This window comes from Hylobates moloch, unplaced genomic scaffold (assembly GCF_009828535.3).
Source record: "Hylobates moloch isolate HMO894 unplaced genomic scaffold, HMol_V3 SCAFFOLD_4, whole genome shotgun sequence".
NCBI lineage: Eukaryota > Metazoa > Chordata > Mammalia > Primates > Hylobatidae > Hylobates > Hylobates moloch.
In genome coordinates this window covers 35,481,310-35,503,966 of record NW_026652279.1, presented here as the reverse complement: position 1 = coordinate 35,503,966, position 22,657 = coordinate 35,481,310, and the positions used below count along the sequence as shown (strand labels likewise).

The 22,657-nt window shown below is 54.3% G+C and overlaps 3 protein-coding genes across 4 annotated transcripts in view; 1 reads left to right on the top strand and 2 right to left on the bottom strand.

The window, feature by feature from the left end:
* UROC1 (urocanate hydratase 1) overlaps positions 1 to 1,206 on the bottom strand; it is a 36,019-nt gene extending 34,813 nt beyond the window's left edge. The window contains exon 1 of one of the 2 annotated variants that reach the window (XM_032149111.2): positions 1,027 to 1,206. In XM_032149111.2, the coding sequence (XP_032005002.1) occupies positions 1,027 to 1,152 (126 nt within the window). In that variant the 5' untranslated portion in view covers positions 1,153 to 1,206. The remainder of the gene's footprint in view (positions 1 to 1,026) is intronic. The other variant, XM_032149112.1, reaches the window with a different exon arrangement.
* Positions 1,207 to 5,508: 4,302 nt separating this feature from the next.
* Positions 5,509 to 22,657, bottom strand: part of CUNH3orf22 (chromosome unknown C3orf22 homolog) — a 36,651-nt gene continuing 19,502 nt past the window's right edge. The window contains exon 5 of the mRNA XM_058437378.1: positions 5,509 to 5,615. Coding sequence (XP_058293361.1) covers positions 5,518 to 5,615 — 98 coding nt within the window. The 3' untranslated portion in view covers positions 5,509 to 5,517. The remainder of the gene's footprint in view (positions 5,616 to 22,657) is intronic.
* CHST13 (carbohydrate sulfotransferase 13) overlaps positions 7,379 to 22,657 on the top strand; it is an 18,836-nt gene continuing 3,557 nt past the window's right edge. The window contains exons 1-2 of the mRNA XM_032149904.2: positions 7,379 to 7,653; positions 18,725 to 18,807. Coding sequence (XP_032005795.1) covers positions 7,557 to 7,653; positions 18,725 to 18,807 — 180 coding nt within the window. The 5' untranslated portion in view covers positions 7,379 to 7,556. The remainder of the gene's footprint in view (positions 7,654 to 18,724; positions 18,808 to 22,657) is intronic.

The window sequence follows — 22,657 nt, the reverse complement described above, 5'->3', positions numbered from 1 at the left end:
CCTCCCAGTGCCCACCACCTAACCTACCCTCCGGGCCCCTCCCCCATCTCCTTTTCCCTCCAGCACCCGAGCCTCCTGCCCCCAGTGCCCTACTCCCACAAGGACCCCCAGCATCCTCCTAGCCCCCCAACTCCTCTCCACCCCCACACCCACCAACCTGCTTCCCCTTTCCCCCTTCTCCAGCGCCAGCTCTGCCCTGAGCGACCCCTACTGTCCCCACTGTGTCCTGTTAGGCCTCTGTGGGTGGCTCCAGAAAAGTCCAGGGGGCTCCGGTGCAAAGGCCAGCCATCTTTATCTGGGGAGGTAGGATTCCTCTTTTAATCTTTATGCTTGTTTGCAGTTTCCACTTCCCTACTGTTTCTGAAATTCTTGAATTGTTTCAGTAAAAAGTGGGAGGAAAGTCTATATAACCATGTCACCTACTTTATTTCATTACTCTTCTCCACAACCCCCTGGTGTCACCATTTTCATCTCAAGCTGACAAATGACAAAAGGGAGGTTCCCAGACAGGGCACCACTGGCAAGCGTGCACCATCCCTGGACTGCTTTGCTGTTAGGTGAGGGGATACTGGCCTCAGCCCATCTTTCCCTAGCACCTGCCTGCCGGCTACAGGGTTCAGCCATGCAGCCAAGTTCTCCGGATTTGCAGGAGGGACATTTGCAAATGAAAACAAGAGCTGACCTGTGCGCAAACGTTCTGCATGTTGGGACGGACCCGGTGCTGGGTATGGGACACTTCACAGCCGCCCAAGGCCTCCTCCCACTGAAGGTGGCCAAAGTGCCACCACTGACCGGCTGCTGACCTTGAGCCTCAGGGTCCTCATCTGTAAACAGGCATGGCAATCCTGCACCCAAGGACGGCTGCACCCAAGAGACAGAGTCCACTGTGCATTGCACCCACACAGGCTGGAGCCCCTGGAGTCCAGGGTGGGCAGCTGAGCAGCTCCCACCAAGAGGGCAGGAAGCCTGGGTGCTCACTATGGACCACCTGGAGGACGCCTAGAGGCCAAGGCCTAGGGAGCTTACCTGTTTCTCCGCGGGGTTGAGGCCGGGGGTCCTGACTGGGGCATGGGGCACCCCAGCCTGGCGTCCCCGGTTCTCTGGGAGGGGCCGCAGGGGCAGGCCAGAGCACAGCGCCTGGAGGCTGGACATGTGTGACTGAGATGGAGGCAGAGGCCAGCACTGTGGGGAGGCCAGGAAGAGACTGGGCAGATAGGGCCCAGCAGGGCGGGGACCTCCAGCCCTAGGGCCACCTCCTCCAGCCTCTCATTGGGCATCCAGCCTGTGCAGGGAGCCATGAGCAGGTCGGAGGGTCACTGGCCTCAGGCAGGGCACTTGCAGAGCTGACCCGGGGAGGACAGTGCTCTGTGGGAGGGCAGGCTTCACAATGGGGAGGGGGGCTGGGCTCATTTCCCCTTCCAGGAGGGCTGTGCTGTCCCGGACAGCTTTAGGGGGTGGGTGGGGCTCTAATGCTGGGGTGTGCTGTGGCAGCCCTCTGGCGCACCACACCAAGCATTCTATGTGGGGATTTGCATCTTGATGATGAGGAGATGGGGAGCCACGTGACACTGAACCGGGCACAGAGTGTAGATCCCCTCCTCCTGCTACCTCCTGCTGGGGGTTGGGGTGACAGGTGGAGCGGGAGCCCCCAGCAGCAGGTGTGCCCTCCTTGGCTCCCACTGGGGGGCTGGGTGACAGGTGCGGTGGGGGCCCTCAGTGGCAGGTGTGCCCTCTTCAGCTCCTGCTGGGGGGCACACCGCTCTACCCCCTCCCAAAGCTCTTTTTGAAGGACCTGCCTGAGGGATGACCCTCATCCCCAAATCTGTTAACAACTCTGCCAGAAAGCACTCTTCATGAGCCCTATACTACGGATGGAGAAACCAAGGCCCGGGTCTCCCTCACACAGCCAAGAAGTGGCCAAAGCTGAATTCCAGCAGTCTGGGGGAAGCGACACACCTGGGTGTACCCAGTGCAGAGCCTGACCAGCCCTGTGGCCTTTGGCCATGTCCTGTCCACACGAGTGGGTGGTGATGGACAGCTCGGCTGCAAGGTGGCGGAGTGCCATTAGGCAAGCCCCAGTGCAGGGCCCGCACATGGAAGCCCAGCTGCCTTCTGAGTGCTTGCTCCTCTGAGAGCATCCTGTGGGTCAGCCCTGAGGGGTTTGTTGCCCCCATTTTAAGGATGAAGACACAGGTGGAGAGAGTGAGGGGACTTGCCCAGGGTTACACAGGCAGTCATGGGGGGAGCTGAGATTGGAGCCCTGAGGACCCAGAGGTCTGGCTCTAGCACCCTCCCATCCATGCTGGCCCTTATGCAGCACAGGGAGGGTGCCTTTAATGGGGGCGATGTGAGACTGTGATAGAATAAGAAACGGGCTTTGGTCTCTTCCCTGTTCCTGCCACAAAGTCCCTGAGGCCCTGGTAGATAGAAACTCTAGGAGAATCTTTTGTTCTAGCATTTGGTCTTTGACCCTGGTTCCTGACACAGAGCTCCTAAATCTGTTGGAATTTCCTGGGTGACAGGAGCGGAGCTCTTTTGTTCTAATGAGGGAACTCTTGGCAGATCCCTGATATCCTTAGGATGGGGGCTGGTTGACAAGGGAACCAACCTGTGATTAGAGGGTTGGAACCTTCAGCAGCCCCCTGACTTTGGGGAGGAGAGAGAAGCTGAAGGCTGAGTTGATCACCAAAGGCCAATGATTTAGTCAATCATGTAGGTCATGAAGCCTCCCTAAAAACCCAAAAGGACAGGGTTCAGAAGAACTTCCCAACAGCTGAGCACAGGCAGATTCCTGGAGACTGGCATGCCCAGGGAAGGCATAGAAGCTCTGTGCCTCTTCCCCACACCTCATCCTGGGCATCTCATCCATCTGGCTGTTCGTGTATATTCTTTGTAATGTCCTTTATAAGAAACCAGTACACATCAATAATAAAGGGTTTCGCTGAGTTTCATGAGCCACAGTAGCAAATTAAATGAACCCTGGAAACCCCAGTTTATAGCCAGACTGTGGTCAGAACCACAGTCCACAGACCACAACCTGTGCTTGCAGCATCTGAAGTGGGGGGCGATCTTGTGGGACTGAGTCCTCAACCTGTGGGATCTCATGCCATCTCCAGCAGCTGGTGTCAGAGTTGAGTTCACTGGGACACCTAGCTGGAGGAGACACCCAGCTGAAAAGATGGCTGCTGGCTGCCAGCTGCCCACATGTACTTTGGTGACTGGGGCATGTCGTATTGTGTGAATGAAGAAGGAAAAGGTTTGTTCTCATACTGGGCCTGTGGCATCTCTGCTCCTCACCAGCCGGGGCCACCTGGGACAGAGCATGCAGAAAGGCACTCAGGCTTAAGCATCCCACACTCAATCCTTCTTATGACAGGTGCTGTTGCAGGCCCTGGGAACAGAGTGCCCAAGACAGAAGTTGTGCGGCCTGGATGCCAGCGGCCAGCACCTTCGGCTGTCTTCTCAAGGGTGTCTTCTGATGACCCTGAGTGTCCTCTTCCCACTCAGAGGGCAGCTGGAAGGGTGGAGAATTAGCAGCCCCTCCCCACCTGCCCAGGGAGCAGCCCCTAAGCACCCAGGTCCCTTGCCCCTCAGGGTGGGGAGATTGCACCTCGGTCAGTTGCTTCCCCTGCCCAGCTCACCATGCACTCCCCAACAGACAGACCCTTAACAAACTGCACTGAGACCTGGTCTCAGGGCCCGCTGCACAGGACGCCCCGCATCTCATGGCTCAAGAGCAGCCAGAAGTCCAGCAGGTTTTCTGAAATCTCCTGAGTTTTAAACATCAGCAACCAATTTGTGAAAAGGTGAACATTGTGCAGAAGTCGTGTGGATGGCGTCCATGTCACATCCCGACTGGGCTACTGCACTGTGGTTCTGCAAGATCTTAGCACTGGGGGAAAGTGGGTAAAGGGGACATGGGATCTTTCTTCCTTACAACTGCACACAAATCTAGTGACCCCAAAATAGTTTAATTAAAAGCAAACAAACATTGCCTAACTATTTAAAAGCACAAAGATCTTGGCTGACACGGTGGCTCATGCCTGTAATCCCAGCATTTTGGGAGGCTGAGGCGGGAGGATGACCTGAGGTCAGGAGTCCGAGACTAGCCTGGGCAATATGGCGAAACCCCGTCTCTACTAAAAAAACAAAATTAGCCACGCATGGTGGTGGGCGCCTGTAATCCGGCTACTTGAGAGGCTGAGGCAGGAGAATCGCTTGAACCCAGGAGGCGGAGTTTGCAGTGAGCCGAGACTGCGCCACTTCACTCCAGGCTAGGCAAGTGATCAAAAAAAAAGAAAAAAAAAGAGAATGAAGATCTCACAGAAGTTAAATATGGCAGGCTGCTAGGTTCAAACAACCCTGGCTACATCACTCTCTAGCTGTGTCCTTGGGTAAGTTACTGAGCCTCTTGGTGCCTCAGTTTCCTCATCTGTAAAATGAGAGTCTATTATGTACCTCATAGGATGCATCTGAGGATCACATGAGATAACACGCATGAAGGGCTTAGAATAGTGCCTCACACAGAATACGTGCCAGACAAGATGAAGTATTATTTTTCTAACAGTTTCCTCCATGGAAAAAAAAGCATCGTCTCTCACAGAGACAGCTCTGGCTCCTCTCCTGGCCCCCACCTCCTCCCTGCCTCCCACAGAGCAGCAGAGGTGCTGTCTGTGATTCAGCTGTTCTTCATGGACGGCTTCCCTCTGTGCTTAGAAAAACCCACCCGTGGGATCTGGACTCCCTGTCTGCCTCTCTGACTTCACCCATTCACTCTCGCCCACTCCAGAACCTCCCTGCTGCTCCTAGGACAGGAGGTGGTGGTTCTAAAACATGCCCACAAATTCCTGGGCACTGCTGGTGGGTGTGGCCCCACTCCTGTGTCTGGTCCAGCCTCAGCAGTTTTTGGGTAACCAACAAAAGGCAGCCCCAGGCCAGGTCAGAAAATGGCCACACAGCCAGGCTCTGTAGGAGCAGCACACCGGGCCCCAGGCCAGAGGGTGCCCCGAGGAGGTCTGGAGGCCAGAGGGTGGCCCAAGGAGACCCCCAGGCGGGAGGGTGCCCCCAGGAGGACCCCAGGCCAGAGGGTGCCCCGAGGAGGTCCCCAGGCTGGAGGGTGCCCCAGGAGGCCCCCAGAATGAAGGGTGCCCTGAGGGGATCCTTGGATCGCTGCCCAGCAGGGCTCCCAGACGGACACCACCTGCCAGTGTGAGCCAGTGGGACACTCAGCCTGGGTGAGCCTTCCAGTGATGCAGTGCCAGCTGCCTTCTGACTGCGGCAGCCTGAGAGTCCCATGAGCACTCAGCCAAGCCCATGCCCCAATTCCCAATACACAAAATTGTGAGCAACATTTAAATGGTTTTCTTAAGTGGCCAAATTTTAGGGCAGTTTGTTACCTAGCAACAGCAACTGGAACATCACCTCAGGGCCTTTGCAATGGTACCTGCTGGCTTCTGCTCCCTGGAGTCACATCTCTGCTCCAATGGCACCTCCCCGAGGCCTGCCCCAGCACCCTCCTTATACCGGCCACACTTTCCTTCCTGGTACCCGCTGTGTTTTCTTCACAGCATCATTCACCGCTCCATCTCTCTGTCCTGATTTTCCGTGCTTCCCATCTGTAATGGAAATGCTGTGAGGGCAGACACTGCATGGGTCTCACCCTCTCCACCCAGGCCTCAGCACGGCGTGGGTGTTCTGTAACTGTCGAATGAATGAATGAATGCGAGTCCCTGGGAGAGGGCATCTTGGCAGGGAAGCTCCCGAGGCCCCGAGCGTCTAGCCAGGCATCTGCACCCTCCCACCCCAAGACCCAAGACCATCTCTACCTCTCTTCAGGGACCCCATTTCCAGGGACATCTCCAGATGAAGGGCTGAGATGTTATTCCCAACTTTGGCCACCAGGTGGCAGAACATAAGAGCAAGGCGCGCTAAGGATTCCAGGCTGGCAGTGGGGCCAGGGAATGCCGGTCTGGGGAAATTTGGAAGGCACCTTTGGATGCGAGTTAGCTCCGGCAGGGAATGCAGATGACCTGGAATCCCTGGGTCCTGGGCCAGTCTGGGGGTGGGCTGGAGGTTCCCCAAGGCCAGAAAAGTCATGATAAGAAGCTTCTGGCTTACTGTGAGTCGGGACTCCCACTCCTCTGTCCTTTGAGACCATCATCACCATTTAAAGCTGTATCTCAAAACCAGCAGAACTATTATTTGCTTAATATTCTTCCTTAAATAGATTTCCGCAACTTAAATAAATATAATAGGAAGAAATTTTTATTTCACCACTGTAACAGAAACTAGTCATTTGCCAGAAGCAGGTGGGTTTGGAGTCACCAGATTTTTCAAGAACAGTTTAACAACTGGAGCTTAGAGTGCGGAATAAGAGACACTGGAGACTTGGAAGGGTAGGAGAGTGAGCGGGATGGGAGGGATGAGGAATTATTTAATGGGTACAATGGACATTATTTAGGTGATGGTTACACGGAAAGCCCAGACCTCACCACTGCATATTTCCATGTAAAAAACCTGCACTTGTGTCCCTCACATTTATACAAAAAACTCCAAAAAAACCCTAGAGTTTAATGTAGTACCCTATCCCATGCACTCACACTGCTAAATGTTGTCTCCAACGCACTCATCCGCGCACACAGTGCCAGCCACACCCTCCAGTTCCCTGCTAGCCTGACTTCTGGGCAGCAAGACCCTGTGGTTAGATGTGGGCTCCCGCCCACAGGGCTAGCTGGATGTGTGTGTCTTTCAAAGGCTGGATTTTACTCTCACCTCGCCCCCTCCACCCCCCCCCCCCCCCCACACACACACACAGTCCCTGGCAAGTCCTCAGTGCTCACGTGGTGCCCAGAGAAGTTGTGGGTGACACGATGAGGCACAACAAGCTCCATTCCCCGGGAGATGTGAGCTGAGACCCTACCTCTCTGTCCAGAGACCAGTGCCACCTGCATGAGCTAGATTCAGGCAGGACCTGGAGACCCTGGAGGAAAGCAAGGCTGCAGGGTAGCCTTGGGTCGGGGAGGGAGGGACACTCATAGGCCTCCTACTGAGGACGAGGGTCCCGGAGAGCCATGGACAGGGCAACGCTCTACTAGGCTCCTTGGTTCATCCCAGATCAGTCCTTGGGCCCCTGGCATATAAGGCAGCAAAAAGGCAAGGGGACACCGCTCGGGGTGGGGCACGCCACCGCGACAATGCCTCTTGGCCTTGGGTGGATAATGGCACCCCTGGGCAAACCCTAGGGGCGGAGCCTAGGGGCGAGGGGCTTCCCCAATCAGTCTCCGCCCTAGCGCCCTGGACTTCGGCCCCATTCCGTCGGGTGAGGGTGGAGGCACGAAAAGAGGACCGGGCTTGCGGCCCCACTGTGTCCTGCCTCCTCAGTCCCCAGCGACTCTCAGGGGCTGGTGGGGCTGGGGTCCAGCTGCTGTGCTCCCCTGCCCTGCGCCGCGCCGCGCGTCTGGATAGGCGCTGCGCTGCGGGGGCCGGGTCCTGGGCCAGGGCACCTCCGCCCCCAGCCGGATCCAGCGGACTGTCCTCCGCCGTGCGCCCGGCACAGCATGGGGAGGCGCTGCTGGCGGCGGCGCGTGCTGGCGGCCGCCTGTCTGGGCGCCGCGCTCCTGCTCCTATGCGCCGCGCCCCGCGCCCGGCGCCCGGGTGAGTGCCCGCCGGCCCAACCGCGCACCCGCAGCCAAACCTGGCTCCTCGCGCTTCCCATCGCGGCCAGACCCCTCGACAGCGGCGTGGACACCTGCCGTCTCCTTCCTGGGCTAGGGGTGCCAGGCAGGGGCGCTGGTGGGGCACAGAAAGGCTCTAGACGCCCCCGCGAGCAAAGGCTCTTGCTACTCCTCCGGAGTTATCTCCCCACTCCCAGAGCGGTGACTATTTGAATCCCACAGCCGGTGCCTGGAGACCGGGGTCAGTTGTGGTGGGCAGAGGGCATTTGGCCAATCCGGGAAGGCCGTCTCCCTTACCTTCGCCCTCTTCCCCTGCGCACCCCACAGCCCCTGGACGTGAGCGCTGCTGGGCCCATGCGCATAGGAGGGGAAGCTTGGGCCACTCGGTCCGGTCCCTTGGTTGTCCTACTGTGCAGCCGGTGCCACTCCCTGCCCCACCCTGAAATCCACACTGGGTAGGGCTTGGGACTCCTGTGCACCCACCTCGTGGTCTGGCTGGGGAAACTGAGGCAGTTAGTCATGAATCCGCAGAGCTGAGTGTCCTGGGCCCCACCGGTGCTGAGTCTTTGCTCTGAGTCTCTCCTCAGCTCATGTGAAGCCTCCCATCAACCCATTTCACACAAACTGAAGTAGGCCAGAGAGTGGGGAGACAGGTGTGGTGACAACGTGCTGGCTACACAACCTATTTGGGGCTGGAGGGGCCCAGCCAGCGCCCCGGTCTCCTGACCTCAGGGCTGTTTGCCTTTCCTTGTATGTGGTATGTGTGCTGGGTAGGACAACTCAGTCCGCCTCCCCACCCCCAGTGTGGGCTCTGAGAATCCTGGGCCCCACCCTTGGAACCTGGCAGACACAGTCCCAGGGAGTAAGTAACTCGGTCCAGGGTGGGCGGGGATGTTGGGCAGTGGGGGTGCCAAGACTTGAGGATATCAGGGCCTGGGGAGGCCTCTGCCCAATCCCCCTGACCCTCACACTGCCCGTTGCCCTTGTGTGTCCAGACACAGCAGGTCAGACCTGGCTGCCTCCCCAAGCCCATGGGATAGGGCTGGGGTGTCTCTTTCCAGCACCCCCACAACCCCTTCTGTGAGCTGGCTGGTGGTGTTGAGCGGAGAGTCTCCTGGCAGTCTGGGGTGTGGACTCAGTGTCTGTGGCTGCCACAGCCTCTGTCCACCCAGTCATTCAGGAGACAGATGTTTACCCAGTACTGACAGGGCAGGGCTTGGTGGCTACTGGCCCCTCAGGGCTCAGCGTGGGATGTTAGAGGACACCCGAGTGCCTGGATCCCGGGGAGTGTCTGCAAAGGAGCACACATCTTTGAGTGACTGCATGGAGTGTCTGCGTCCCCATGTCTCTGTGGGACACGTCTCTCCTGTCACCTACTCTACCCAGGTTTGAGGGATGAGAAACAAACCAAGGTACTAGTCACCTTCTGGCCTTTGTTCCTTCTGACCTCCCTCCCTCTCCTGCAGAGCCTGGGAAGAGACAGCAGGTGTTAGGAGGAGGGCTCCGAACCTCCCTTCCCAGCCTCTGCGCAGGCTGGGCTCCCCACCTGGCCTGTCCTGCTGCTGGCCATGACCTTCTCACCCAGCATCTCAGAATCTCTCTCTGTTTCTGTCAGGCTCTATTGTACCTCTCCCATGTCCCGTTTCCAGCCATCACAGCTTTGTGAGTGACCGTGGGTGAGTAAGGGTTAATCAGACCAACCTATCCAGCCTCTCACACTGGCTTTTCTCTCTCCCAAGCCCTGAGCTGAAGCTTTGGCTGAGACTATGCTTGTGGGCCTGCAGGTGACACACGGGGAGGGCACTCAGCTGGGAAAGGCCTTTTCCTGCCAGGCTAGTGCTGCTGGAGGGGCATTCCCCTGCCCTTGGCCTCTGGAAATCGCCTCACGAGGGCCTACAGTGTCTCTGCAGCCATGCCTGAGTTGGAAGGGATGTGGTCTGTGCCCTGTGAGGGCTTCTGGCCTGGGGATGAGGGCTCCAGGACTCAGGAGGAATTTCAGCCCCTTCTCCCAGGAGGGCAGGCCCAGCACTGTCCCCTCCTTCTCCAGAGCAAGAGGTGCTGCCGTAAGTTGGGCAAGGGGCCACTGAAGGGCTACTGGCTCAGGCCTGGGGCTCTTGCTACCCCAGGGAGCTCAGAGACATTCTAGTAGGGGGAAGTCTGCAGCAGCCCCTCCACAGCCACAGTCTCAGCCCCAGGGCTCCACCACCAGCACTGGCCTTCTGCTTAGGGTCCCAGGGAGGAGAAGATTCCAAGAAGGTGGGGCAGCTGCCCAGAGCACTGCTGCCCTCATCACTCCACCCTCACCCCCAGTGCCCAGTGGCAGCTCCCAATGGCAGACCCCTGGGTCTCCTGCGGCCCCTTGGCTCCCTCTGTGTTCTTGCCTGGGCATGGTGGCCATGCTTCCCGTGGCTGGCACACCACAGACCACGGACCTGTTGGTTGCCTGCCCGTGCAGGTGCTGGGAGACAGTGGGCAACAAAACTTAGAAATACCCCTGCCTCGAGGAGCTTACATTTTTAATATGAAAATCCAAGATCTCAGCTCTATGCCTTCTGCCTCTGAGACACCGGCAAGAGCAGTGTTGGCACCAGCCCCCTTCCCCCATTCCACTCCCGTGGCCGCAGGACTGAGCATCTGTCCCAGTGTTTGGAGTCACAGGTGTTCCTCTTGGAGCCAGGTAGGCCTCTGCATCCCATCCCAGCCCCTGCTCACCCCCAGGCAGGCAAGGAAGCTAAGACTGTGGGCCACCCGATGGCACACAATGGTAGCCTCGGCGAGGACAAACCCAACCCGATTCAGACTCCCTTCAGCTGGGAGTGGGTCTGTGCCTGTGACTGAAAAGGCCAGGTGCCTCTGCCTCAGACAGGCATAGATCTTGGGGTTCAGATCACACCTCCAGCTGTGGTTTAGCTTTTCTCTGCCATAGCCTCACTCTCAGCTGCACCAGTTCGGCAACTCCAACCCAAAGCCAGAGAGGGCTCCTTTGCCACTGATTCCAGCCAAAGTCCCAAGGAGGCATCCATTGGCCCGGTCTGGGTCTCAAGTGCTTGTCTCTGAGCCAGTCAGGTGGCAGGAAGGGCTGAGAGGCTGTGATTGGACAGGCCTAGGCCACATGCCTATCCCAGCAGGTGGTGGAGGCGTAGGGGAGCTTATCGGAATCACATGGGCTGAAGGCCTGGCAGGCATCCTCCTCTGGTGGGTGGGCAAAGGGAGGGGGAGTGGCCGCTGGAACCAAATTGGTAGATGCTCCCCTTGCTGCTGTCCATCTTCAGGTACTGCTGGAGTATCCCGAGTTCAGAGGACCTCCAGAGAGTACCGTGAGAAGAGGCAAGCTGGCAGGTGGGCAGCTCTGCAGAACAGGAATTGGCAATCCTATTTTGCAGAAAAGAAAAGATCAAGAGAAAGGAAGTTACTTGCTCAACTCAGGAAGTATGGGGCCAGGATTTAAATCCCAGTTGAAACCCCAAATCCTTTTTCTTTCCATTCTACAGGGCAGGGGCATTTGTGTTGGGCTTTGAAAGCTGCACAGGAGTTTAACAGGTAGGAAAATGAGGAGAGGAAACTGCAAGCAGAAGGAATGGCACAGAGAAAAGCATGGAGGAGTGAAATGGCCTGGGGTGTGAAGGGATGTGCTGTGGGTGGGGCTCCGGGTCCTTGAGAGAGAATGGTGGGATGGGAGGCAGGAAGATACTCTAAGCTGGGGCTCAGTCATGAATAGTCTTGAATGGGATGCTAGGGGCTGGGGTGTTCTTCCTATGGCTGTCAGAGGGCATCAGTCTTTAAATAAATAGTCACTGGCACTGGGCAAGGTTGCAGGGGTTACAGAAAAGCAAAAAGTCCCCTTCCTTGTAGAACTGACCTTCCAGAGTGATCAACCTACACAGAACTCAAAAGATTTCAGCAATAAAGAGGGCCGTGGCTGGAGCTGAGCGGTGAACTGCGAAGGGTGGTGGTGCACTGGTGGGCCTGGGGGGAACCAGGGATTGCTGTAAGGAGTGAGAAGCCCTGTGGGTTTAGAGATCACCAAGGTGGGGCGAGGAGAAATAGGAGACAGGTGAGGTGTCTCCCTCCAGTCTTGGTAATCGTCCCAGGGAGAGCCCTGGGGCCTACCCGGGGCTGGCCGTGGGCAGGGAAGGTGGAAATGGGGGTCCGGAGGGTTCTGGAGGCACAGCCGACAGGACTGTGCCCAGGGAGGATCTGGGCAGACTGGGGTTCCATTCTTGTCTGTGTCCTCTATACCCCAGCCCCTCCACTGGGCCCTAGATCCCAGGCTCCCTGTCTTGTCTAGATGGCCTGTGGAGTTCAGCAAATGGAGTTTGAACTAAATACATGTGGAGAGATCTCTAGTTCTCTCCCCTAAACAGCAGAATTGCTTCTTATAATAAGTGAAGGGCTTGTCCAATGTGTCCCTCCCTTGGGCCTGATCCCCGGAAAGAATGTCCCTGACTCTGAGACATGCAGGTCACCCCAGAAACCCCCTGGGGGAAGGAATGGGGCAGGGCAGAGGCCCTCGGAGGCCACGTGGGAGCCCATGCCTGCTGGTGGGAGCTTGCTGGGGCCTGGCTGCCGTGCTTGTCTCCTCTTGCAACACTGTGACCTGCTGGAACTTATTAACGAGAAGCCGAGTGTCATCATCTTTGCTTGCTGGACTGGGGAGTCTCCAAACAGCATCCCCCCACATGATGGCTGTGCCCTCACAGGGCGCGAGCTCTGCTTTGGCTGAGGTGGGCATGCGGAGGGTGGTGGGCATGCAGAGGAGGATGGTCGTGCTTCTGCTGTAGGTTTCTAGTGTGGTGTTTCACCTGGTATCTTGATTGGCAGAGGAGGCCTTGCAACATGACGTGTGCCGGTGTCCTGTGTGTGGCAATCGCGTGGCCTTGAGCAGCTCTCTCTGCTCTCCCTCCCTGGGCTGGTATTTCCTCATGGGTCAGTGAAATGGGGCCCACTTGCCTACGGGTGCCGCAAGGGGGGACAGGTGTCAGGATGAGGGGGCACCCAGAGGCAGGGCAGCATGGGTGTTAAGGGTGCAGATGCTGGCACTGGTGGCCTGGTGTCAAATTCTGTTTCTGGCACAGCAAGGAAGCTGTGAGGCCTTGGGCAAGTTTCTTTGCCTCAGTTTCCCCCTCTGTCAAGTGGGATAATGATGGTTTCTACCTAAGAGGGGTAAGCATGTCAGTGTGCACTAAGCACCCGGCACTGTGCTGGGGCCTGCACCCCCCACCATGCTTTGTCTCCTTCTGTCTCTTCCTCCTCTTTCTCCCAGCCTCGGGCCCTGTCATCCATCACTGTCTCCCTGTCTCTGTCACTGTTTTTGGCACTCCTCCTGTCCTTCCTCCCTTCCCATCATCCTCTCCCCCTTCTCTCCCCTGTCTCCCTAACCTCCTGCTGGTTTTGTTTCCTTTTTCTAAGCAGTCACCCCGTGGCTTTCCCTGTGCCACTCTGGGATGGGCCCTCCTGGGCTACGCTGCCTGGCTCTTCCCGTCCTATCTGCTCCACTGTCCCCTTGGCAGGGGGTGGCAGGGAGCCTGGGACCTAGGGCCCAGTGGAGGGGCTGGGGTACAGAGGACACAGACAAGGGAGTTTGGGATGATGGGGGTGGAGGGGGTGGATGCCCCAGTGTGGCCCTGTTTGGGGGGGCCAGCCCCTAGCTGGCCAAGTCAGGGGTGGACCCAGGGATCCTCAAGATACCCCCTTCTGACCTCCTGTGCCCATCTGTCCCTCCATGGCAGCCTGCCCGTCTGCAGGGCCCAGGCTCCTCAGGGCAGGGTGGCGGGCAGGGTGGGGCTGGGTGGAGGCGGCCCAGCCCTGTAATCACTGGCCGCAGCTATTCTGGGCTCTCTCTGGTGCCTGCTCCCTTGTCCCTTCTACCCACTGGCCCCTGGGGGCTGTTATGGTACCCACTTTCCTGCAGGCTGTGGTCTGGCCAGGAAATGAGAGGCCTTATGCAAGGGCTGGCATTTCCGGAAGGCTGGGAGCCTCCGAGTAGCAGGGCCCTGGGGTGGAGACAGGCCTGGGTCTGCTTGTCAGTTACGGCGACTGCCCCTCCACCCCCTGTCCAAAGAACACAAGTTGCTGAGCACCAGTTCTTCCTCAGTCCCCAGCCACAGTCGCCAGGAAAGGGACACGTCTCATCTGCAACATGGCTAGAAGGCCCGGCCTCCTCTCATGGGGTGCCTGGCCCTGCCCTGCCTGGTGTGGCACCAGCGGAGCTCCCCATGGCTGCTGCTAGACTCAGGCCAGACCCAGCCTGGGTCTCCCTGCACCTGCATGACCAGCCAACATTGCTGCCCTCTCTTGTCAGCTCCTTTTTCGATGACGGTGTGCTTCCTGGGACATGTCCAGCAGTTCAGATCTCTGACTCTGTCTGGAGACGCAAGGTCAAATGCTGGGCTGGTCAGTGGCCTGGAGACACAGGTGGCCCTGAACCTCCTCAGCCTCCTCTGCATGCCCTGGTCACTGGAGTCTAGCCCTTATTCCTGGGCCTTACAGGACGTGGCCTGGGGCACATAGGGGGCCTGAGGCAGGCAGGGGGTGGCAGGACCCTGGACAGTGGGCTTCAGGTACACACAGCAGGGTTCTGGACGATGGGCTTTAGGGTTCTGGAGACCAGCGCGAGGCCCATCCAGCTGCCATCTATTCCTTCCATGAACCTCTGTTTATTCAGCACAGACCATGTTCTGCCTGCCAGGCACTGCACCGGCGCAGCCGGTGTCAAAGCGTGCTCCCAGACCAGCAGCCGCAGCCTCACCTGGAGCTGCTGGAAATGCAGATTCTTGGGCCCCACCCCCCAACCTACTGGACCAGAAACTCCAGAGGTTTCCCAAGTTTACTGGTGTGCCAGAAGTTTGTCTCAAGTGAATAGATTCTTCTTAGCAACATTTATAGACTCTTCATTTGGTTGAAGGCCAAGGATCACAGAAGCATTTATCCTTCCTTTCTCACATGTTCCTGAATTCTTGAACATATTCTTATAAGTATTCAATGTTCTTATGAACTCTTATGGACATATTAAGACAGCCATTTCACATAAATGGAATCATGTCTTAGGTGGCCTTTTATGTCTGGCTTCTTTCACTTAACATAACGTTTACAAGGTTCAGCCATACGGAAGCATGAGTCAATTCTTCATTCCTTTTATGGCCAATTAATAGCCCATGTTATGGATATACCACATTTTTATCATCCATTCATCAGCTGATGGATTTGGGTTGTTTCCATTTTGGGGCTATCATGAATAACGCCGATGGGAACATTTGTGAACACGTTTTTGTGTGAACAAGTTTTCAGTTCTAGGAATATACTTAGGAGAGGAATTGCTGGGTTGCATGGTAATTCTAAGCTTAGCTTTTTAAGAAACTGCCAAGCTGTTTTCCCTCATGGATGCACCACTTTACATCCCCACCAGCAATATATGAGGGCTCCAAATTCTCCACATCCTTGTTATTTACTGTCTTTTTAAATAACCATCCTCATGGTGTTGATTTCTATTTCACTAATGGCTAGTGATGTTGTGCACCTTTTCATGTGCTTATTGCCATATGTATATCTTTGGAGAAATGTCTATTCAGATTCTTTGCCCATTTAAAAAATTGGGTTGTCTCTTTCATTGTAAGAGTTCTCCATACGTTATGGGTACTAGTTCCTTATCAGAGAGATAATTTGCAAATATTTTCTCCCAACTGTGGATTGTCATTTCACCTTCTTGATAGTGTGCTTTGTAGCACAAATGTTTTTAATATTGATGTAGTCCAGTTTATCTATTTTTTTTAAAATTTTGTTGCTTTGTGCTTTTGGTGTCATATCTAATACATCATCACCTAATCCAAGGTCATGGAGATTTATGTCGGTGTTTTCACTTAAGAGTTTCACAGTTTTAACTTCAATGTTTAGGGCTATGATCCATTTTGAGTTAGTTTTTGTATGTGGTATGAAGACAGGGTACAACTTCATTCTTTTGCATGTGAATATCCAGCTGTCTCAGCACCATTTATTGTAGACTGTCCTTTCCCCATTGAATTGTCTTGGCTCCCTCATCAATAATCAACTGACCACAAATGTAAGGGTTTGTTTCTGAACTTTCAATGCCATTTCATTCATCTATATGTCTCTCCTAGCCAGCACCACACAGTTTTGATTATTGTGGCTGTATAGTAAAGTTGCGGTATCAGGAAATGCGAATCCTCTAACTTTGTTCTTTTTCGAGATTGTTTTGGATATTCTGAATCCCTTCAATTTCCACAAGAATTTAAAGATCAGCTGTCAATTTTGGCAGAAAAAGGCAGCTGGGATTTTGACAGGAATTGTAAAGAATCTGTAAATGACTTTGGGGAGTATTGCCGTCTTCACAACATTAAGTATTCCAATCCACAAACCTGAAATGTCTTTCCGTTCATTTGGGTCTTTAATTTCCTTCAACGATGTCTCATAGTTTTCAGTGTACAGGTCTTATACTTCCTTTGTTACCAACTTCTTCTTTATTACTTTATTATTTTTGATGTTGTTTGATTATTCATTGCTAGTATATAGAAATATAATTGACTTTTGTATATTAATCTTGTATCCTGCAACCTTGCTGAACCCATTTATTAGCTCTTATGGTTTGTGAATTCTTTAGGGTTTTCCATATATATATACGGTTATGTCATCTATGAACAGACATAGTTTTACTTCTTACTTTCCAACCTGGATGCCTTTTATTTATTTTCCCTGCCCAATTACCCTGGATAAAACCTCCAGTACAATTAATAGAACTGGCAAAAGCAGGCACTCTTGCCTTGCTCCTGATCTTAGGGAGAAAGCTTCCAGTCTTTCACTATAAAGTTATCTGAGGGTTTTTCGTTGATGCCCTTTATCAGTTTGGCCCTTTATCAGTTTCCTTCTATTCTTAAGCTGTTTAGTGTGTTTTGTCATGAAGAAGGGTATTGAATTTTGTCCAATGCTTTTTCTGCATTTATTGACGAGCGTGTGGGCTTTTTTCTTGATTCTATTAATATAGTGTATTACATTGATTGATTTGTGTATATTTAGCCAATCTTGCATTCCTGGAATCCATCCTACTTGGTCATGGTGTATAAACTTTTTCATAGGATGTTATTTTTGGTTTGCCTGTATTTTTTTGAGAACTTTGCACTTATATTCATAAGGGGCATGGCTCTGTAGTTCCCTTTTCTTGTGATGTCTTTGTCTGGTTTGGGCATCTAGATAATACTGGCGTCATGTAATGAGTTGGGAAGTGTTCTCCCCTCTTCTGTTTTTTGGAAGAGTTTATGAAAGATTGGTGTTAATTCTTTAAACATTTAGTAAAATTTACCAGTGAAGCCATCTGATCCTGGGCTTTTGTTTGTGGGAATTTTTTTTTATTACTAATTCAACATCTTGATTTGTTATGGGTCTGCTGAGATTTTATATTTCTTCTTGAGTCAATTTCAGGAATTTCTGTCTTTCTAGGAATTTGTCTGTTTCTTGTATGTTTTCTCATTTGTTGGGCTACAATTGTTCAGAGTTCTCTCGTAATCCTTTCTTGTTTCTTTAAGGTCAGTAGTAATATCCCCTCTTTCTTTCCTATTTTTAGTAATTTGAGTCTTTTCTATTTTCTCCTTGATCAGTCTAGCAGAAGGCTTGCCAGTTTTTGAGATCTTTTCAAAGATCGCCTAACACCTTATTAGTTTATTAATATGCATAATCATATTCTTGAGAATGGGATCCAGAAGCATATGATCATATATATTGGCTATATTACTGAGAACATATTAATATTAATTGACTATGCTTAAAAAGATATTCCTTAAAACAGATTTTGAGCAAAGGAATATACTTATAGGTAAATGGATTTTTACTGGTAATAGTTCTAGGAAAACTGAGGAGTGCAGCAAGGAGACAGACAGACAGACAGCATCCCTGTCCTCAGCCGGGAGACAAACAGACAGCATCCCTGTCCTCAGCCGGGAGACAAACAGACAGCATCCCTGTCCTCAGCCGGGAGACAGATAGACAGCATCACTGTACTCAGCCGGGAGACAGACAGACAGCATCCCTGTCCCCAGCCAGGAGACAGACAGACAGCATCCCTGTCCCCAGCCAGGAGACAGACAGACAGCATCCAGACAGACAGACAGCATCCCTGTCCTCAGCCGGGAGACAGACACACAGACAGCATCCCTGTCCTCAGCCGGGAGACAGACAGACAGCATCGCTGTCCTCAGCCAGGAGACAGACACACAGACAGCATCCCTGTCCCAAGCCGGGAGACAGACAGACAGCATTGCTGTCCTCAGGCGGGAGACAGACACACAGACAGCATCCCTGTCCCAAGCCGGGAGACAGACAGACAGCATCGCTTTCCTCGGCCGGGAGACAGACAGACAGACAGCATCACTTTCCTCAGTTGGGAGACAGATAGACAGCATCGCCTTCCCCAGCCAGGAGACAGACAGACAGCATCACTGTCCTCAGCTGGAGACAGACAGACAGCATCCCTCTTCTCATCTGGAGATAGCTAGACCTGCTTCCATGTGAAGTGGCATATTCCCTGATGGAGAAGCACTGCTGCCACAGGCATCCACAGTGGGTCACCCAGCCTAGCAAGGTGGCACTGAGAGGCTGCAGCCCACTGTGCCATCTCCACTGTTGCCCAAACCTTTCTGGCTGCCCACACACAGGATCTGAGGGTGCTGGGCAGCCAGCCAGCCTGGTGAGCCCCACGGGGTGGGGCATGAGGCCAGGGCAGATGGCAGTGGGTGAGGTTGGGTGATCTGGCCTTTCCTAGAGGGCTGGTGGGCTGGGTATCACCTTCCCACTTGTCCCCTCTTGTCCCCTCTTGCCTCGTACCCTCCAACTTTGGAGGGTAGGACATGGGAGCAGGAATGACACAAGATACTACCCTGATGTAATTCTGACCCATTAGTACCCCCTGCCGTCCCCCACTCCACCAAGCCCCTAGGAAACTGAGTGCCAGAGGTGGGTCAAATGTGCCTAGATGGGTTGGCCAACCCCCCCAGGTCCACGCAAGTCCCTCTGATATGGTGGTGACACCTCTCTCCTTATGCCCACAGCATTTGGAAACACAGCCCTGGGCTCCAGATGGCTTGGTGGGGAGATGAGAAGCCCCCTGCAGAAGCTCTATGACCTGGATCAGGTAGGTGGACAGATCCTCGACCCAGGCATGCCCCCCTCCATCCCAGCCAGGAGCCTGAGAGCAAGAGTGCAGACCTGCTGCCATGAGACTGGACCCCACACTGGGGCACGGAAGGGCGTCCTGCCCAAACCCAGGCTTTGTCAGAGAGCAGTGACAAGGGCAAATCTTGAGGGTAAGATGAGAGACCTGGGGTCTCTACCCACCTATCTTCCCATCCATCAACAATCTGAGGCCAGGCACAGTTCTTTGTGTTGCAGATAGAAAAGAGTCAAAACAGACCCTGTACCTGCCCTCAGGAAGTTTACAGACTAGTGGGAGACCAAATCTCAGTGCGTGCTGCAGTGGGGAGGTGTGCAGGGACCCCCAGCCCCGGCTCTCAAACAGATGGACCAGGCGGCTTGCTGGCCCATACATCTAACTTCAGCTGGGGGCCTGCAGGGACCACACACAACCCCACACACACACATACAACTGTACCCCACCACCAAGAACCCCACACTCTGGCTCTCTCTCTCTCTCTCTCACACACACACACACACACACACACACACACACACACACACACACACAGAAGTACTTATTCGGACAGCACGTATTGAGCACCTACAGCATGCAGGCTGTGGTCAGGATGCTGAGATCCAGCAGCAAGCAGGTCAGCCAGGTCCCTCCCCTAGTGGAGCCACCAGTCCAGTAGGGGAAGATGTCATCTGATCACCACCCATGCTAATACTTAACTAATTCTGCTGTAAAGGGGAGTATGAGGTGCAACAAGAGCTCTCTGAGAGGATCCTAGTTTAGATAGGGGAGAGGAACTCCTCTCCAAGGTAGGGACATTGGAGCTGAGGCTGAAGAGCAAGAGTCAACAGGCAGAAGGAATGGCCAAGCGCCACAGGCAGTGGAAACAGCTGTGCCAAAGGCCTGGCGGGGAGTGGAGGACAGGAGAGGCAGCACGAGGGGAGCCTGGAGAAGTGGGCAGCACGCAGGCCCTGCAGGTGTGCAAGGGTAGTGGGGAGCCATGCAAGGTTTTAAGCGAGGAAGAACAGCATCAGATTTTCACCCTTGGGGTATCCCTACCGCTGTGTAGAGAAGGATCAGGGTGGTGGTGGATAGGTGGCTGCTCCCCAGATCCTAAGGGCTGAGCCGAAGGGGCCTGTGGAGCTCATCTGGCCCAAGCCTACGAGCAGGTAGGGAGGCCTTCCTTCACAGAGAGTGACTGACTGACCCTGGGCCACACAGCAGGCTGACGGTAGGACAGGCACTCAGTAGGGCCCTGGGTTCCACTAGCTATGGTGGCTTCTGAGGGGCAGATGGCCCCTCACAGCCTGAGGACCCTGTGACCATTGGGTGTCAAGTCCCTGGAGGCTTAGCACCTTGCGGCTGGAGAAATAAAGTAATAAAAACCATCTGGCCAACAAGTGCTGGCCACGTGCCAGGCCCTTTAGTTCTGTGGGCTCATTACCGCAACCCATAAGGTGGGGCCATTATTGTCCCTGTTTACAGACAAGGACACAGGCATGGGGAGGCAAGTGCCCTGCAAAGGTCACAGAGCTTCTATGGACTAGAGCCAGCGAGGAATCCAGGCAGCCACACTGTGGGGGTGAGGACAGGAGCTGTAGGTGCAGCCCCGGACAGTGGACATGGGTCCAGCTTTAGAGTCCCAAGGGGCCTGAGTTGGAGCCCCGGCTTCCTCAAAGAGAGCTGTGTGACCTCAGGCAACTCATTTCCCCTGAGCCTCAGTTTTCTCTTCTGTAAAATGGGTATTCATGGGCCTATGAGCAACAGCAGTGGCAGCCCAAGCTGCTTCCAGCCATGAGGACAGTCCGTGCCCACTCCTGAGCTGCTCGGAGACCAGCAGCCCACGGTTCAGCAGCAGCCAGCTGCCCACCATCGTCTTCCGGATGTTGACTTCTGTCATAGAGCTGGCCTCCTGGCTATAAGAGGACTGCCAGGGCTGCAGACACCTCACAGGAGGGCATCCCAGGCAGAAAGTGAGTGGTGGGTAAGGGTTTCCCCTGACTTTTCACCCTAAGGGAGTCTTTCCTGGGAGTCATCTGGCTAACTTCCCCTGATATCGCCTCAGGCAGAGCCAGGCCACATGCCCCCCGAACCCCTGGACCCAGTGCTTCAGCAATGACACATGAAGCTGAAGATCTGGCTCCCCGAAGCTAGGCTCATGCCCTGACACAGCCAGGGTCTGCCAGCAAGGAAGGAGGAAGACTGACAGGTGGCTGGATGGCCAACATTCCCTGCCACAAGAAATGTGTTGGGTCATCTGAAAGCTGAAAGCAAACCTTGGCTGTGGGCCGCGGGAGGACAGCCTCTCCTGGCGCCATGTGGAGCTAGGCTTCTGAGGTCAGTCCTGACGGTGGAAACAGGCTCTCCCAGGTGTCCCCATACCCCCACAGCAGAGCTGAACCTGGCAGCCCTCCCATGGTGAGGGTGGCTAAGTGACTGTCTTATTTCACTTAGCATGATGTCCTCAGGGTTCACTATTTCTCAAAATGGTGAGATTTAAAAAATGTAAGCACATGACATGGCATTTGACACTACAGAAGGGTACGTACAGTGAAGAGTAGGTCTCCTTGTCCAGCACCTGTCCTCTCAGAGGCCACCAGGTCCCTGGGTGTCCTTCCAGACATGCTGTAGGCATGTAAGTAGTGTCCACTGCTTTGCCGTGTGCTTACAGTAACTTCTTCAGAATCTCACCTACAGGCATGTATGTACTATGTCTGTCTGCCTCTGTCTTTTCATTTTGAAAAATTCAAACATATCCAAGAAGAAGGGAGAATAGTTCGAGGAACCCCCACCTTCCCACCACCTACTCCCACCTGGGATGATTGTGAAGCCAGTCCCAGCCTTGTGGATTCTGTGACTATGTCTGAACGTATCTCTAAAATAATAAGTCTCCCTCCACCCACCCTTTGTGAAATGTTTTTTCTTTCTCTTTTTCAACATAAATGTTAAGCCCTGTTTTGCACTTTGGTTTTCTCACTTAGTGTACCTTAGACATCTGTGGGATAGTTTTAAAGGCATCAGGAGCACAGTGTGCACATGTGTGCAGGAATGTACAGGGACACACACACACACACACACCACAAACACACCACACACACTGCACACACACCACACACACACGCACCCCACACCGCACACCCCCCACACCATACACACACCACACACACCACAGAGACCACACACACACCACATACATATACCCACACACCCCACACCACACACACCCAACCACACACACCACACACACACACTCCACACCACACACAGCACACACACACCCCACACATCACACACAGCACACACACCACACACAACACACAACACACACACCATACACACACCACACACATACACCATACATGCACCACACACACCACACCCGCCACACATGCCACACCCGCCACACATGCCACACACACACAAATGCCACACACGCATGCCACGCACGCACACCACACACCACACAGAGACATCATGCATCACAGGCACACACCACACGCGTGCACCACACACGCACACCACAGACACGCATTACCACCCCACTGGCGTCAGACCCTCCCAAGCAGGCCCTGGCTCTGGTGTTCCTCCAAAGGCCGCTTTGGCCTCCTCTGAAATGGAAACACCTGAAGGCTTTTTTCTTAACTGAGAACTCACATACCACACAACTCCCTCTTTCAAACCCTACAATTGGTTTTCAGCGTTTTTTACAAGGTTTTGTAACTATCACTGCTATCTAATTTCCAAACACTGTGATCACCCTCAAAAGCAGCCCAGTGTCCATCAGCAGCCCAGTGTCCATCAGCAGCCCAGTGTCCATCAGCAGCCCAGTGTCCAT